General features: G+C 35.1%; 1 protein-coding gene across 1 annotated transcript in view; it reads left to right on the top strand.

Annotated features, from left to right (window-relative positions):
- The first annotated feature begins 585 nt into the window (after window positions 1-585).
- Window positions 586-15,074, top strand: part of LOC110033332 (apoptosis inhibitor 5-like protein API5) — an 84,831-nt gene continuing 70,342 nt past the window's right edge. Inside the window, exons 1-10 of the mRNA XM_020737263.1 lie at window positions 586-864; window positions 986-1,150; window positions 7,300-7,399; window positions 7,477-7,542; window positions 10,238-10,320; window positions 10,404-10,478; window positions 10,585-10,734; window positions 11,951-12,016; window positions 12,106-12,171; window positions 13,525-13,635. Of these exons, the coding sequence (XP_020592922.1) occupies window positions 778-864; window positions 986-1,150; window positions 7,300-7,399; window positions 7,477-7,542; window positions 10,238-10,320; window positions 10,404-10,478; window positions 10,585-10,734; window positions 11,951-12,016; window positions 12,106-12,171; window positions 13,525-13,635 (969 nt within the window). The 5' untranslated portion in view covers window positions 586-777. The remainder of the gene's footprint in view (window positions 865-985; window positions 1,151-7,299; window positions 7,400-7,476; window positions 7,543-10,237; window positions 10,321-10,403; window positions 10,479-10,584; window positions 10,735-11,950; window positions 12,017-12,105; window positions 12,172-13,524; window positions 13,636-15,074) is intronic.

Here is a 15,074-nt window from a genome sequence, read left to right as displayed (position 1 = left end):
TAACATGGTGTCCTTTCATGATATAAATACTTGATGAGGAATTATTTTTCTCTTATGCATCTCTCTTCTACTTGCCATTCTCCAACCTCTTAAACAATCTCCAGTCCTTCGACATGCTCTCAGCTTTCGTCGCAATTTCTATAAAATTCAAACTCTTATTTTAATTTAACTCTAAACCTTTCCTCTTTCTCCCAACAACATCCACTATCTCCAATGCATCATAACCATAATAAAACCTTATTAGCTCTTAACCAAAACCCTTGCAACCTCAACCATAGCCTCCCTTAGTCCTATTAACATGTGCTTTTGCTAACCCCAAGCATCTCTAATATTCATCATCCACTTCTTTTATATCATCATAAATGAAAAGAATTTCATTAGATCAAAACTTTACAAAATTATCAAACTTCAATTAACATCAAATATGTTAAAATTCCATTTATTTAATTAACAAAAAACTTAACATTTTAACTCAACAAAGATTTAAATTTGAAAAGCTTACTATTTAACTTGGTTTAGCTTTTTTTTTAATTTTTTTATTTATCCTATTTTCGTTTGCATAAATAAACCACAGGACCCCTCAGGAAAAACCTATAGGCTTCAGAGACAATAGGTTTCTCTTCTCATCTGGTTTCCTCTCCTGTCCATGAAATTTCTTCAGTTCTGCTAACAAACCTCTCCAAACCCTCCGCCCCCTTTCCCTCCGCTTTCAACTTTTTGTTCCCTGTACGGTCTTTTCTTTATACTCTCCTTTGTCCACCTCTATTGTCGTCAGTAATGGGCGCCGCCATCGGCGACGCCGAAGAGGTGGAGAAGCTCTACGAGTACGGTGAGAGGCTCAATGAAGCGAAGGACAAGGCACAGGTGTCCCCCTCCTCCGTCTTCTTTCTTAGTCAATTTCCGTTTGAATTCCCGGGCTCTTGGCTATTGTTTAATTGCCTGATTACTGGTGTTTTGGCGCCAACGTTTGGGGTTTTGGATGTAGCATGTCAGTGACTACGAAGGGATTTTAAATGCTGTGAAAAGTGGCAGCACAAAGGCCAAACAGTTGGCGGCGCAGCTAATCCCGAGGTTCTTCAAATTTTTCCCGGAGCTGGACAAGCAAGCTATAAGCGCGCAGTTTGATTTGGTTGAGGAAGAAGAACTTGCGGTGAGTTTGGCTTTGTTTTCTTCTTCTCGCAATCTAATAAATCATATAATTAGCTTCATTAACCCTTCAATTTTTTGCATGATTTTCTTGGCTATCGGTGTTAGTAGCCCATTTTTTTAACTCGGCAACTTATATCTGTAATACCTTATGCTGATTTCGGGTATAATGTCCTCTGCTGGGTTATTTTCAGGCTATTCCGAATCAAATATTCGCGTATTTATGACGTATTTTTTTGTTATAAGAGCTGAAATCTTTTTTAGATAACTCATCTGTCTCTATTTTTTTTGGCATGATAGAAATTAAATTTGGCTAAATTCTAATAAACTTATTGGCAGATTGTTTTCAGATTTATAATTTAATGATGGAGGATAAGAGGCACTATAAGGATTAGTGGTGTAGATCTCTTAAATCCTACTTCCTAAATACAAGATTCAGTCTAAGGCTGTGTTTGGTAGGATAATTTAAAGAGGATTTAGCCATGGATTTAGTGTAAATCCAACCAATCATCAAATACATGAAAATTAAATCCATCGCTCAGTTAAATCAAAATTTTTTGCATTCTATCTTTTCTTCCCTCGCTCTGTCTCTTTTAGGATGTAGATTTGGATTCAGTACATCCAATTGTGAGACGGATTTAAAAATTTCTTTCGGCCGTTGCTCGTGAGTTCATCTTTATTGCACTGATGATCGGATTTACTGGATTTGATAAATCCTATTTAACGTAAATTCAATCTGCAACCAAACACAACCTAAAGTTGAAGGAAAATGGGATTTAAGTAAGCTTTAGGATTTAAATGGCTCCAAAATTTTTTTGACAATATTTAGCCTAAACCATAAATAGATCTAAGAAAGGGAATTTGGTTGGCCTCACTATAGATTGATTGTTGTCTTTTGCAATGTTAGCATCAAAGTTAAGACTACATCCTGACGAAATATGGAGGTAAATATTGAGTACATTTTGTTGATGTAGAAAAGACTTTCTATTACAAAGAAAGATGCGGAACAAAGAACCAACTAAACTGGTAGTCACAATATTTAAATCAAAACCTAAGAAATAGGGAAAGCTCCGTCCAACTTTATTTTGTAAATTTTTTATCAAGGGTTTTGAATAATACCGCCTGTAAGATTACATCTTTCTTATAATTTCTTCTCATTATCATTAGCATTAATTTAGTTTCTCATGAATCCCTAAAATTTCAAACTTTTGTCATGAAACTCTGAGACCCCAAGTCAAGATAAAAAGTGACTTTGGACTACAAATTTGATTAAATTTATGAACTATGTTTAAATGAATAATATCTGATTGCATATAAATGGGCTATTCGAAGTTCCCATTTAAGCTTATTCCGAATAAACTTGATGGTTGCCTAATCCTCCAAAACCACCTAATGGTCGAACTAGCTATTACTGCTAGTAGCAAGTGAAATGTGGTCACATGTGTGCCCAAAAGTGCTTGCATGAGGCCTAGTTCTTAAAAAAATTGGAAAAACAATTAGCTTCCAAATTTATTTAATATGTGAGTTATATTAAAGTCATAATCATTTTATATAAATTTTTTTAAAATATAATTATAAGCACTTTATATTATAGAAAATATATTGGATTATTCCTACTCTACCACAATTGTTACATTGAGAACCTAACTTCTTAAATCTTGAATTTATTATTGCAACCTTGATGTTTGTTGAATTTTTCATATGAAACTTCTCTCCAAGTTACATGAACCTTAAACTTGCAACACTAGGTTCATCATCTTTATGGTTGGCTTTATTAGTTAATGTGTTAAAACTTAGCAAACTATTAAATGGCATCAATAAATTTTTGTTGTTGTCAAACCATGGATGAGACAATTTAGGACGAGGTGTAAACATGGTCTCCCGCACTCAACAATCTCATTTTATGTAACAATTTAATGTTGGCTCAGGGAGGATATACAATATAAACAAATAAATATAACTCTTCTTCACAAGATGCATAAATAAAATCAACACTCCCCTAAGAGCATGCATTTAGTCACATCAAGTATGATATTCTCCAATCGCTATAAACCTTCCGCTATTGACATAGTGAAAAATGTTTAACATGAATTCAAATAGTTGGTGATATCAAACAAAGATGATTCTACTATCAAAAAATTTAAATACAAAAAAATCAAGAAAGCTTCGGTAAAGTACAAATCAAGGCATAAGTTGTTAGATATTGCTTGAAATAAATTTATAATTTGTTCGAAAATATGTCAATACCTCTCTTTTGAAATTGAAAAGCCAATATTTATTATTTTATATAATAAAGGGTTAAAACAATGTTTCAATGAAAATATTTAGCAATAACTAAATCCTATAGAATCAAATTTTTAGTTCATTTAAATCTAGTTATGCAATCTTGATGTTTAATACAATTACTCATCAAAAGTTCTATTAAACCAAACAGGCCATGTTCAAAAGCTAAAGTCAAATGATGGACACCAAAATAAAATCTATACAATTGTTATTAACCTAGCATGCTTATAATTAGCTTCATCATGGCGTGTATACAATTGCTTTCATTATAGATTCCTTATGGAGCAAAACTAACACATAACGAAATTAGTAAGCACATATGCATGTACTTATGATTCTTTGATTGACAGAGTTTGTTAGACTCTTGGGGTTACGGGTTCGATCTTGTGCGGGATGGAATTTTTAGGCACATGAAGTTGGTCGGGAGGTTCGTCTAATAGTCTCTGATCAATCTTTATACACACACACACACACACACACACATACACACACGTACATATACACATACACATATACACACAAACACAAACAGATACATATAAACATGATATGTATGTATTTATATATATATATATGTATCTGTATGTGCGCATGTTTATATGTATCTGTTTTTGTTTGTGTGTATATGTGTATGCGTATATGTACGTGTGTGTATATATGTGTGTGTGTGTGTTTGTATATATATATATATATATATTATATATATATATATACACACACTCACATACCGTGCTGCATGCCCTTCCTTCGCCTCCTCCTTTTTAGCTTTACCGGCGGAAACTTCCTCTATCTGCAGGCTTTAGCCTTTGAAACCATCTCTCTGTTGGCTTTACTCATCGAAACTCTTTCCTGCAAGAATTTTTATGATTCTTCCTTTTGCCCACATTGCCCGTTAAGAAAAGTTGCCTCACAAGGCATGTTGACCGAATCCAAAAGGGGTGATTCGATTTGTCTTAAAGCAAAGTTTTTGGGCTCAAGATAATGGTGGAACGACAGAGATTTGCAGAGCCGGCGCTGATGATGTTGTTGATGGCGATGATAGCTTGGGCAGTAGTGGAAGGTGAAGCAGTGCCTGCAGTGGATGAGTCTGATAATTTATTCCTTCACAAAACTGATGAGCATTTTCATTGTGGTCAGTTCTATGCTGTCTTCAATCCGTTTATCTTCTACACTAGTCTTTTTATCCTCTAGGCTTCTCAGGAGGTTTTCAAGGACATACTTCATGAGTTAGTAGTGTGGAGCAATCCAGACGATGCAGACCAGGGTTCTCTTGCTAGTTACTTTGTAGATCTACTTAACAAGTCTATGTTCCATCCACCTATCAATGGTACGAAGCTTGATGGAATCTATCATCTTCCTTTGAGAGATCAGATGGATGCTTCCTATTACTATTTCAAGTTACATGGGAGCATTCTATGTGAACCTAACAACCTGATAACATTTCTCAGAGCACCATGGCTGACACTTTTGTATTGGTGCTCCTGACCAGGCCTACCATTGGGGTTTTTTGGCACGAGTAGTGGCAGGAGAATGTCGGGTACGACACAGAGCTTCCAGTCATGCTCACCCAAGCTGCAGTCTGCCTTGGGATTATCGTCGTCACACGGTTAGCTGTCTGAATCTGTCAAAGCTGTGCTATAACCAAAGGTTGGATAAGAGCGTCTTCCTCCTCCTTCCCGTATTGGAGGCCACAGTCGCATGGTCCTTACCAGTCACACACTGTACCATTCTTTCTTATCTCGATAACAGTTCACTCTGTTTTCGGCTGGTCGGTTTACTTGCTTGGAGCCATCGCTTTGGCTTCCATTGCAATCAACTCGTCTCTTCTCTCGTTGCTCTTGGTCTTACCACCTTGGCTTGCGATGTTGGGAGCTTTGGGGGTGATGACTTATCTATGGTACTCTAATGGTGTAGTGAGGGTGCTGGGTGGATATATTATCAAGAAGAGGGAGTGTCCAGTGATGTCTTCCGACCAACTTTCTATATTTATTTTGTGCAGGTGTTTTTGTGGCTGCTTATGTGGTGGAAGCCCATTCAAATCATTATCGTCCTGTCCAAGATATTTTTTATAGCTGCATTATTTTTTGCTGCCATTGATTTCCTTTTTTATAGTGGAAGGTTTTTTCTGATGTTGCAAAGCTTTCCCGTTAAATCGAAAGTAAGACAAGGAATTGCATGAAGTTGGATATGCGACAACCATATGCTTTAGCTGATTATTGATTAGATGCATCATGAATTCATGATGTGCTTCAATGCATTAGACAAAGCTGTAGACATTGATGCATAAACCCTAGAGCTTTTTCTATAGTAGACCCTTCCTCCAGAGGTTTTCCCTGCATCAGGCCATCCTTCGAAATCTTTCTTGCACCCTCCTCCAGTGCTTTTCTTGCAGCAGACTCTCCTCCAAAGCTTTTCCTGCAGTAGGTCCTCCCTCTGAAGCTTGCTTATTTTTTCCTTTTTTCAACAGGCTCTCCTTTGAACTTTTTCCTCTATCAGGCCCCCCTCAAGAGCTTTTCCTGCAGCAAGTCTTCAACTAGAACTCTTCGAGCAGTAGACCCTCCTTTGGAGCCTTTTTGCATCATGCCCTCCTCTGAAGCTTTTTCCTACAACAGACCCTTCTTCGAAATCTCTTCTGGAACAGACCCTTCTCTGAAATCTTTCATGCAGCAGACTCTCATCCAGAGCTTTTCCTATAGCAGACTCTACACCGGAGTTTTTTCTGTAGCAGGCTCTCCTCCGGACCTTTTTTTGCAGCAAACTCTCCTCCGGACCTTTTTCCTGCAACAAGGCCTGCCTTCGGAGTTTTTCCTTTTTTTCTACAGGCCATACCCTACAACTTCTCCTTTTGGTTGTTTACTTTTCTGCAAACCCCCTCTAACATTACCTGTGGTAGCCTTCCACTTACTTACAGATATTGCAGGAACTGCAGCCAAAGACAACCGCAGTCAACTTCCGAGGGTTGTCAACTTCTCAACAACATTACTTGTAGGAGTCTTCTGCTTACCTACAAATACTGCAGGAATTGTAGTCAAAGACAACTGCAGTTAACTAAAAGTCAGCTTTTCTTGCAGGTTGTCTACTTCCCTGTAAACTCCCCCGCAACATTACCTGTAGGAGCCTTCCTCCTACCTACAGATACTGCAGGAACTGCAGTTAATGACAACTACAGTACAGGATGAATACTTCAAGCTCTACTTCACAGGATCTTTCTCTCCTATTGTTTGATGTTTTCAATTCCAAGTTGAATATGATTTTTTACCATTTTTCAACTTGAGAGGTAGTGTTAGATTTTATGTTATGAAATAATTTATTCCTATTAAAAGTTTTGAGGATTATATTTATTTCCTAATATAATTTTATTTCCTTTCTTGTTTTAGAATTTTTTCTATTGAATTTGATTTATTTCCTTTTCTATTTTAGGTTTTCCTATTTTATGTTTTTTTCTACGTCTCCAAATAGTTAATATGAATTGATTAATTAGAGATATTATGTGTTATATCTTTCATTTTCATTTTATTGGACTTGCTATTCTAGGATTCATGTAAGAGTTATTTATACCCCATTTTTATATGAATAAAATTGTTCTGTATTATTCTGAATTTCAACAGTTTCATTTTAGAAAATGAATAAATGTTTCACTTTAAGCATTTTATGCCTGCATTTTCATCGTCTTTTTTGGATATGCTAATTGTTGAGCTTTAGTTTATAGCATTGATTCTTTTTTCCAAGCTTCTATATATTAGTGGGACTGGCATCCATCAGCCATCATTTACGATTCGGAGACTCTTTTTTCTTCTTTTTTCCTAGTCTTCTTTTTTGAGCTATTAAGTTCTATTGCAATTTTTAAGTTGTGTTTTATTTTTGGGGCAGGTGAGAGTACAGGCAATTCGAGGTCTTCCTCTTCTTTGCAAAGATAATCCAGATCATGTTTCGAAGATTGTGGATGTCCTTGGCCAACTTCTTGCTTGTGGTACTATATAGAGTTGTGCTATTGGTTCCTCTTTTCTTTGACCAAATTGCTGAAATAATTTTCCTACCATATTACAGAGGAGAATGTGGAGCGTGATGCAGTACATAAAGCTGTTTTGTCTCTTTTAAGACAGGATGTTAATGGTAACCATCAACTAATGATTTGATCAATTTTGATTAACACAATGCTACTTTTTTTGTTTGTAGGATTCTTGTTAGAATTAATCTTAATTGTACTATGTTCTGGTATCCAAACTTGTGTTTTTTCGAAACTTAAATTTATGCTGCTATATTGAAATATGAAACTCTTTGTTTTGTTTACTTCAGGTTTTCTCATTGTGGAATTATTGACAACATACACATTGTTCTTTATACATTTTTATTGTTATTTTGTGGAAATTTGTAGTTCTTGCTGTTTGGCTGGTTCAGAAATCCATTTAGTGGTTTTCAAGAAAACGTGAAAGTGCTCATCATGCTTTTAAAGAAAATTATAGTCATATAAATGGATAGAGTGAAGAAGACTTTCATTGTGTGGAATGATTAGATGGATAAAGACGTCATTGGAAAAGCTAGGGATATGCAAATTCATGGTAATCTGAAAGTGAAAGTCAGACAATGAATGAGATGCATAGTATGTGCTATATGAAAGCTGAAACTTAAGATGGTGATTAGCAAGAAGCTAACAAAACTTTATCTCTGGTAGTCACGAGATAACTCTTATCATGATAACTCTCTAACTATAATTTTACCAATATTTGCTTGGGAACTGCTTTGGGACATCTTTCTGCTTGTTTTACTTTTCAGACTATCATTACAGTTCTGTTCGGGAAAGTGATTTCTTGCTGCTTTCTAAAAATTTCTGTGGTAGAATACATTCTTTTTTTTGCTGCTTTCTAGAAATTTTTGTGGTAGAATGCATTCTTTTTTCAACCTGAGCTTTTAAATTGTGGTGACTGTCATAAAGTTGCAGTCTGACTTTTTGAAAATAAAATAAATTTCTAATAGCTATTGTAGCTTTTTGAAAAACAGTTTTCTATGCAGCTGTGAAACAGTTGCTTGTTCAAACAGTTGCAGCTGTGCTAAATAGACCATAAATACTTTCTTCCATTGTTTCAGGATGGGTTGTCTGTTTCCTTTGAAATTTATTATTGCACTAACTCTGTCCATTTCCTAAAGTCTAGAATGTGGTATGTCACACTAGCATTAATTACTAACTTGATTTAGTCATTGATTTGGTGTAGATTTTATATCTGAGTGCCCTTTAGTGGATAGATATAACATGCTGAAAAGAGAGCTAGAGTTTATGGTTGGAGAAATAAATGAACATGAGTTGGATGAAAGAGGATGAGCTGTTCTCATTTTAGTCTAGGAGGTGGTGAAGAGGGAAGGCAAGTGAGAATACCATGGTGAGTGGAAGACATGTGTTAAGGTTGAAGAAGTTGAGATCTGAGGAAGGGTAGCTATTTCCTATTACTAAGGAAATAAATTTTCTAATTGCTTATGATTTCTTTCAAATTTTGTAGAGCCTTAGACGGATTTGTTTAAATATGCAGTGTTTCTGCAAGGTTTGTCTTCTTTGGGTTACCTTAACTCTGGTATTAATACCTTAACTCTAGCATTAAAACTAAGTTGGTTTCAGGTTTTTGGCAATTTGAATCCATTGAGGGAGTTGGCTTTTACCTAACCAGCTTCTATGGGTCTGTTTGAAATGGTTTTGCAGTCTTACTGGGTTTCACATGACCAAGCTCTAGGCTTATGTTACATGGCTGGTTTTATAATTCAATGCTTAAAATCACTTTTTTTAATTTTCTAATTTGTTTGCATTCACCCATTTTGAAAAACATCAATGGTAATGGCATCCCTAATGTTGGGAAATATTTATCATTGCCTAAAATATTTTGCTTTCTATTGTGGTGTATTCACTGCTATATGCATCCCCTGGCTTATTTAGTTATGTATACTATGTTCTGCTGAGCTGGTATTTTGTTGGATTCTACTCCTCTAAGAAGAGAGATGGAACAATGGATGAAGGGGCTACGGCATGCTATTTTAGATGGAACAATGGATGAAGGGGTTAGGGCATGCTATTTTAGTTAACTTTTTTTTTTCTCGTATTACAATGCTAAGTTTACATGATTGTACTACACAGATTGAAAGATATTGTAAAGTCACAAAAAACTTGAGTGAATATCATGAGAGACTTGTCCAATTATATTATAAGAAATTTGGTCGTTTGCTATGTGATTATAATTCAACTTTTTCCCAGGTATAGATGGTTTGGTCACATTAAACGTCGACCATCTGATGATCCGATTAGGAGAGTAGATGTTTTAGATTCGACTTATGTTAAGAAAGGCAGAGGTAGACATAAGAAGACTTGGGCTTATTGTATAAAAAATAATCTTAATTTATTAGAACTAAATGAAAATATGAAACTAAATAGGACGTAATGGAGAAAAAGGATTCATGTTCCCCATGTAGTGGGATTTAAGGCTTTGTTGTTGTTGTATTTCCCATATATCAGCACATTCAGTTGATCATTCCATACCCCATAATATCAGTTGCATGCTTGCCATATATTAAGACTTATACCGGTGTTGCATTAGGAAGTAGAATACATCAATTTGCCTATCCAGATTAGATTTCAAGTGTTTACTTGATACTATGCTTAATGGCTGTGGCTAGAACAAAACAACTATAGATTTATTTTTTTTAAAGCTACCATGAAAATGATTTATTTTTCAAACAACAATGGTTTAAAATGTTCTACAAGCATAGTTGATTTACTTAAATGTAACATACATACACTGGCATCTAATTTGCATTTATAATTTTGCAGCTTCTTTGACCGCTTTATTTAAGCATGTTGAGATAGGCATGGAAAACATCCGTGAAAAAGTTATTGCTTTCCTTAAAGACAAGGTGAAACCTTATATCAATTTGTATGCTTTTTAGTTTTCTTCTGTTCTTTCTTCCTTTTTCTCAAAGGCTGAAACATGTCCCAGGTGTTTCCTCTCAAAGCTGAACTGCTGAAGCCTCAAGTTGAGATGGAAAGACTTGTCACTGATTTGGTGAAAAGAGTATGTTAAATTTTATTATTGTCCGCCAGGGGCAGTTGTTTTTTTGTGTGAATCAATATTATTTTCTGCTCAGATGGTGTTAATGGATAGTCTTTTTGCCTCTCAGAGTTTGCAGGATGTTACAGGGGCAGAATTTAAAATGTTTGTGGATTTCCTTAAAAGTTTTAGCATATTTGGAGAGAAAGCTCCTCCAGAGCGTGTCCAAGAACTTATTGAGATTATTGAAGGGCAGGCAGATCTTGATGCACAGTTTAATGTAAGCGACTGCATGACTATGCATTGCCAAGTTAGGTATTTTTTTTGAGATACGAGCTGTCACCCGGTGCACAGGTTGTCGTTTTAAAAATGATTTGAAGCTTAATATCTTGTCTTTGGGATATTACTTTTAGAAACCTTTTCCCACTACAAACGTTGCACTTGATGTGCTGAAAATAAATGGGGTCATAGATTTACGCCATTACCAGAACTTGTGAATCAGAAATTATTGTTGAGCTGGTGTGCATCCATGACGTTGCTACTTTTGAGAAGGTTTTTCTTGCACATGCGTTTCAATCACTTGTTATGATATTCTATGACATTTTATGTACGACTTAACGCTACTATTTCATATTCAAAAGATCTGTAAACTTTGCTTAGATCATAAAACCCACTGTTATGTTGTAGTCCCCTTTACTGTTCCATATTTGTGGTTAGACTCCCATATGTTATTATTCTTTGTTGAAAACACTTAATATTTTATCTTTTTTCTTAAATTCCTTTAAAAATTATTAACTTTCGCTAGACAAAATCCAAACTTTATAAGTTTCTTTAGTACCTCCTTTAAACTTCTCATTTTCTGTCATAATGGCCGATTTTTATATTAAGTTAGAGATGATGGAAGGATTGGTGGCTTTCTCTAGAGCCAAAAAAAATGGTACAGGTAAGCATAATATTTACTTGCTGTTAAATAAATGAACTTGAACATGTAAAATTTTAACTTGAACTCTTAAAAATCTTTTATACCGATTGTAAACATTCTTCAAGGATTTAACAAAATCTCTGCGTGTTTCTCTTTTCTCATTTTGGCGTTGGATGGGGGTTATTATGAGGGATGACAAGGAGGAAGAATATAAATTGAAGTATAATCATGGGTAGGTTTGTTGCAACTAATGCAAGGAGCCGAACAAAGTTCACACTAATAAAATATTGGAATCTATCATAGAAATCTCGAACACCCTACTTTCTCGGTTTTGTAAACAATGATTGGAACTCTAAAGCATTTATTGCACTCTTTTATTCATGAAGAAAGCAATTATAAGGTATAATCATATATTATTGACAATATCTGCAACGGAGAATATGAAAGTCTTCTGATTTTTTTCGATACCATATCGATCATTGCCACATCTTACAATTTGAACGAGGCATTATGTTCAGGTTTTCTGCTTGTGCCTACGAGCAAGGGATTATCTGGATTATTTTTTATGCTGCAGGTCTCAGATGTAGACCACATGGATAGGATGATCTCTTGCATGTTTATGGCTTTACCAATTTTTGTGGTAAATGGCTCTACTTACATTATGGTTTTATTTTATCCCATACTAAAATGTTTTCCTATCCTACTTTTTGACTGTTTTGGTTTGTACAGAGAGGTGCTTCAAGCAGCAGGTTCCTTAATTATTTCAACAAACACATAATTCCTGTTTTTGATAAGGTGAACATGTTATTGTCTTTGATTAAAATTTTCTATTTTCGATGAATAGTATCTTTATATTTTAGAAGTGTTTTAGTTTTCCTTAATTTATTTTCAGCATTCTGTTATAACTTCGACATGTGAGTTTAAACTATGTTTTTTTTTATCACAATGAACCTACAAACTATAAATAATTGATTTTTCACCTCACTGAGCATACAGAACCGGTTATACTTCTCATTTATTCTACTGTAACCAATACAGATTAATTTACTGAATGATAGGGGGAAAAAAAAAGAATCATTTAATCATTTATCGTTGATGTGGTTCTTACATATCTGTATGTCTGAAAGTTACTAGTAATTGTGTTATTTGAATGTATCAACCTGTATTTTTTTTTTTGTCTGCTCTAAAGCTTGATACTTGACTTGAAATCTTGCCTTTTGAAGCAACATATGTATTTTTAAGCTTTCTGCTTTGCATCACCTCTTCCGTTCATCTGCAAAGTATGTGCAATTTAGCTAATTACCATTGGCATCCATAGGAAAATAAAGATGATGAAACGAAGTGCATGGTTTTAAACCATATTTTGGCTATATTTTTTTCCAAGGTCTGTGAACTGCCTAGTGCCTTTTAATGAAATTATTGCTGCTAGCACAATTTCATTATATTCTGACGAGAGATGGTTTTGAGAAGGATGAAGTTTTCAGATATATCTAGACTGTCTAATAAGTTCATCTGGATCACCCATATGCCTATCCCTTATGTTCATTGGTATCTAGCAAAATGTGGGCTCTTATTGATTCACATGTAACCTGAGGTTGAGAGAAAATAACATCACGGTGGTGGTTAATAGCTTGGGCTGTATTTAAGGACTGTCAAATTGCTTTATTAATTTGTGACATTATCATAACATTGAAAAACTATTGCCTCGAGTCCGGAGAACATGGCTTTATGGAGGTGTTGAATAGCTTGGACTGTATTAAAGAAGTCTCAAATACTTAATCGATTTTGTACCTCATAATAGAATTACCAATTTCTTAATTAGTTTTGAAGTAAGATGCTTGCAATGTTTATATTTGTGAGTTCTATAGCTTGTTCGGATATTACACATGCTCTTTTTGAAATTGAAACTTTTTATAGCCACAATCTGGTGCCTCTATAAAATTAATTATTATCATGCTTGTCTAATATGTACTTTTGTAACATTTAGCTCTAAGGTATTACTTCAGCTTTCTTTTGCTCCTTTTTTTACTTTTTTCAAGGTTGTTTTCAATTATTTTGTCCTATGTTCAGTCAAAGCACTACCAATGTTTTTCATCTTTCCAATCATAATATGATAATTTCCTTTATAATGTTAATTGTTTTTATCAGCTTCCTGAAGAGAGAAAGCATGATTTTCTTAAAAGTCTTGCTGGAAGTTCACCTTATGCAACAGCACAGGATTCACGTCAGCTTCTTCCAGCAATTGTTCAACTACTAAAGGTATATATATATTTCACCAGAGTCACAAGTTTTGCTTCCTAAACTATTGTTACTTTATTTAGGTTTTTGAAGATGCTTCTTATTTTTCTTTGGAGCTACATTAATCACATTGATCTCTTTCTATGTCTGTGCACCTGAACACCCAATTCTTTCTTGTGCACCTTCAAATTTTTGCAATGAGTGAACTTTTAATCTTAACATATTGACATGGATGCTCTTTTAGAAGTGTTGTATTCATATTCGATAAATAGCGTGTCTGATGCACCATTTTGTAGTCAACTTTAAAATTTTAAAAGAATAATTCGATATTCATTTAGCTAAATAAGAATATTAAGCTATTTAAAATTTCATAAGGAGTGGCCTTATGTTTCAATAATGGACAAATGATATATGTGTGTGTACACACACACACACAAATGCCATTTGTTTATCTTTTTTTCTTAAGCCCAAGGGCAAATATATTAGATAGGAAAGATACAGATAGGTTGGATGAGAGGGTCCAAACTGGAACCCTAAGCACCCGTTATACAACCCGCATCAAGGTTCCAAAAAAGCACATGTATACCCAAAAAATAAAATTATAACGTTGGCAAAACTCTACTCCAAAAGTCTCCAAACACTCGGAGATTCAAACATAAAATGGGAGCTTGAGAACGACCCAATGTATCCTTATCTCTTACTTCTGGTTCTAGGTAGGGAGCCAACTAACAAATGGTTAAGTCTACTGCCATTACCCGAAACAACTAATGTATCATCCATTAAGTTCTTAAGTTCTAGTAGACCTCTATTCTTCTTCTTCTTCTTCTTGGATGTGTAAACCTGCCATTTCTCAACCGAAGACTGACTCATCTGATCCATGAATTGGTCCAAATATTGTCGGGCATTTGTAGGCCGTTGCACATCATGAGCCCCTTGTGCTTGAATGACAACAATAGCCTGTTCAATCTGATGAGGTGGTAGGGCCGCAGTAGAATGCTCACTTAGGGTAGAATGTTGGACGTGAAGCTGGGGCACACCTAGGGCTGGACACTCCACCATGAGATTGCCAACCTTTACATTAATGATAGGTTATAGAGTTGGTGAAGTATGAAAAGTCTCCTCAGCCACCTCCAACAGAAATTCCACAGGAGGAATTAGAGAACCTTCATCTTGAGCATTATGTGGAGGCTGAGTAGTTAAAAGATTGCCTGAGGGGGTAGTGGAACCTATAGCAACGTCGGCCAGTGGACTAGATGGTATGGTTACCACAGTGTTATTGGGGGCAGAGATATCTCTGTAATGAACAAGAGTGTCACTAACTTGGAGAAGATTAGGAGGAGGGATCTCTAAATTTGGCTGAGCACTTTGCTTTTTTGGTTTTAGATGGGGTGTAAGTGGTGACATACATACATACATACAAACATACATACAAACATATATATATATATATATATATATGT

The sequence above is a fragment of the Phalaenopsis equestris genome, unplaced genomic scaffold (assembly GCF_001263595.1).
Source record: "Phalaenopsis equestris unplaced genomic scaffold, ASM126359v1 Scaffold001142, whole genome shotgun sequence".
Classification (NCBI taxonomy): domain Eukaryota; kingdom Viridiplantae; phylum Streptophyta; class Magnoliopsida; order Asparagales; family Orchidaceae; genus Phalaenopsis; species Phalaenopsis equestris.
This window is presented reverse-complemented; position numbering and strand designations above follow the sequence as displayed.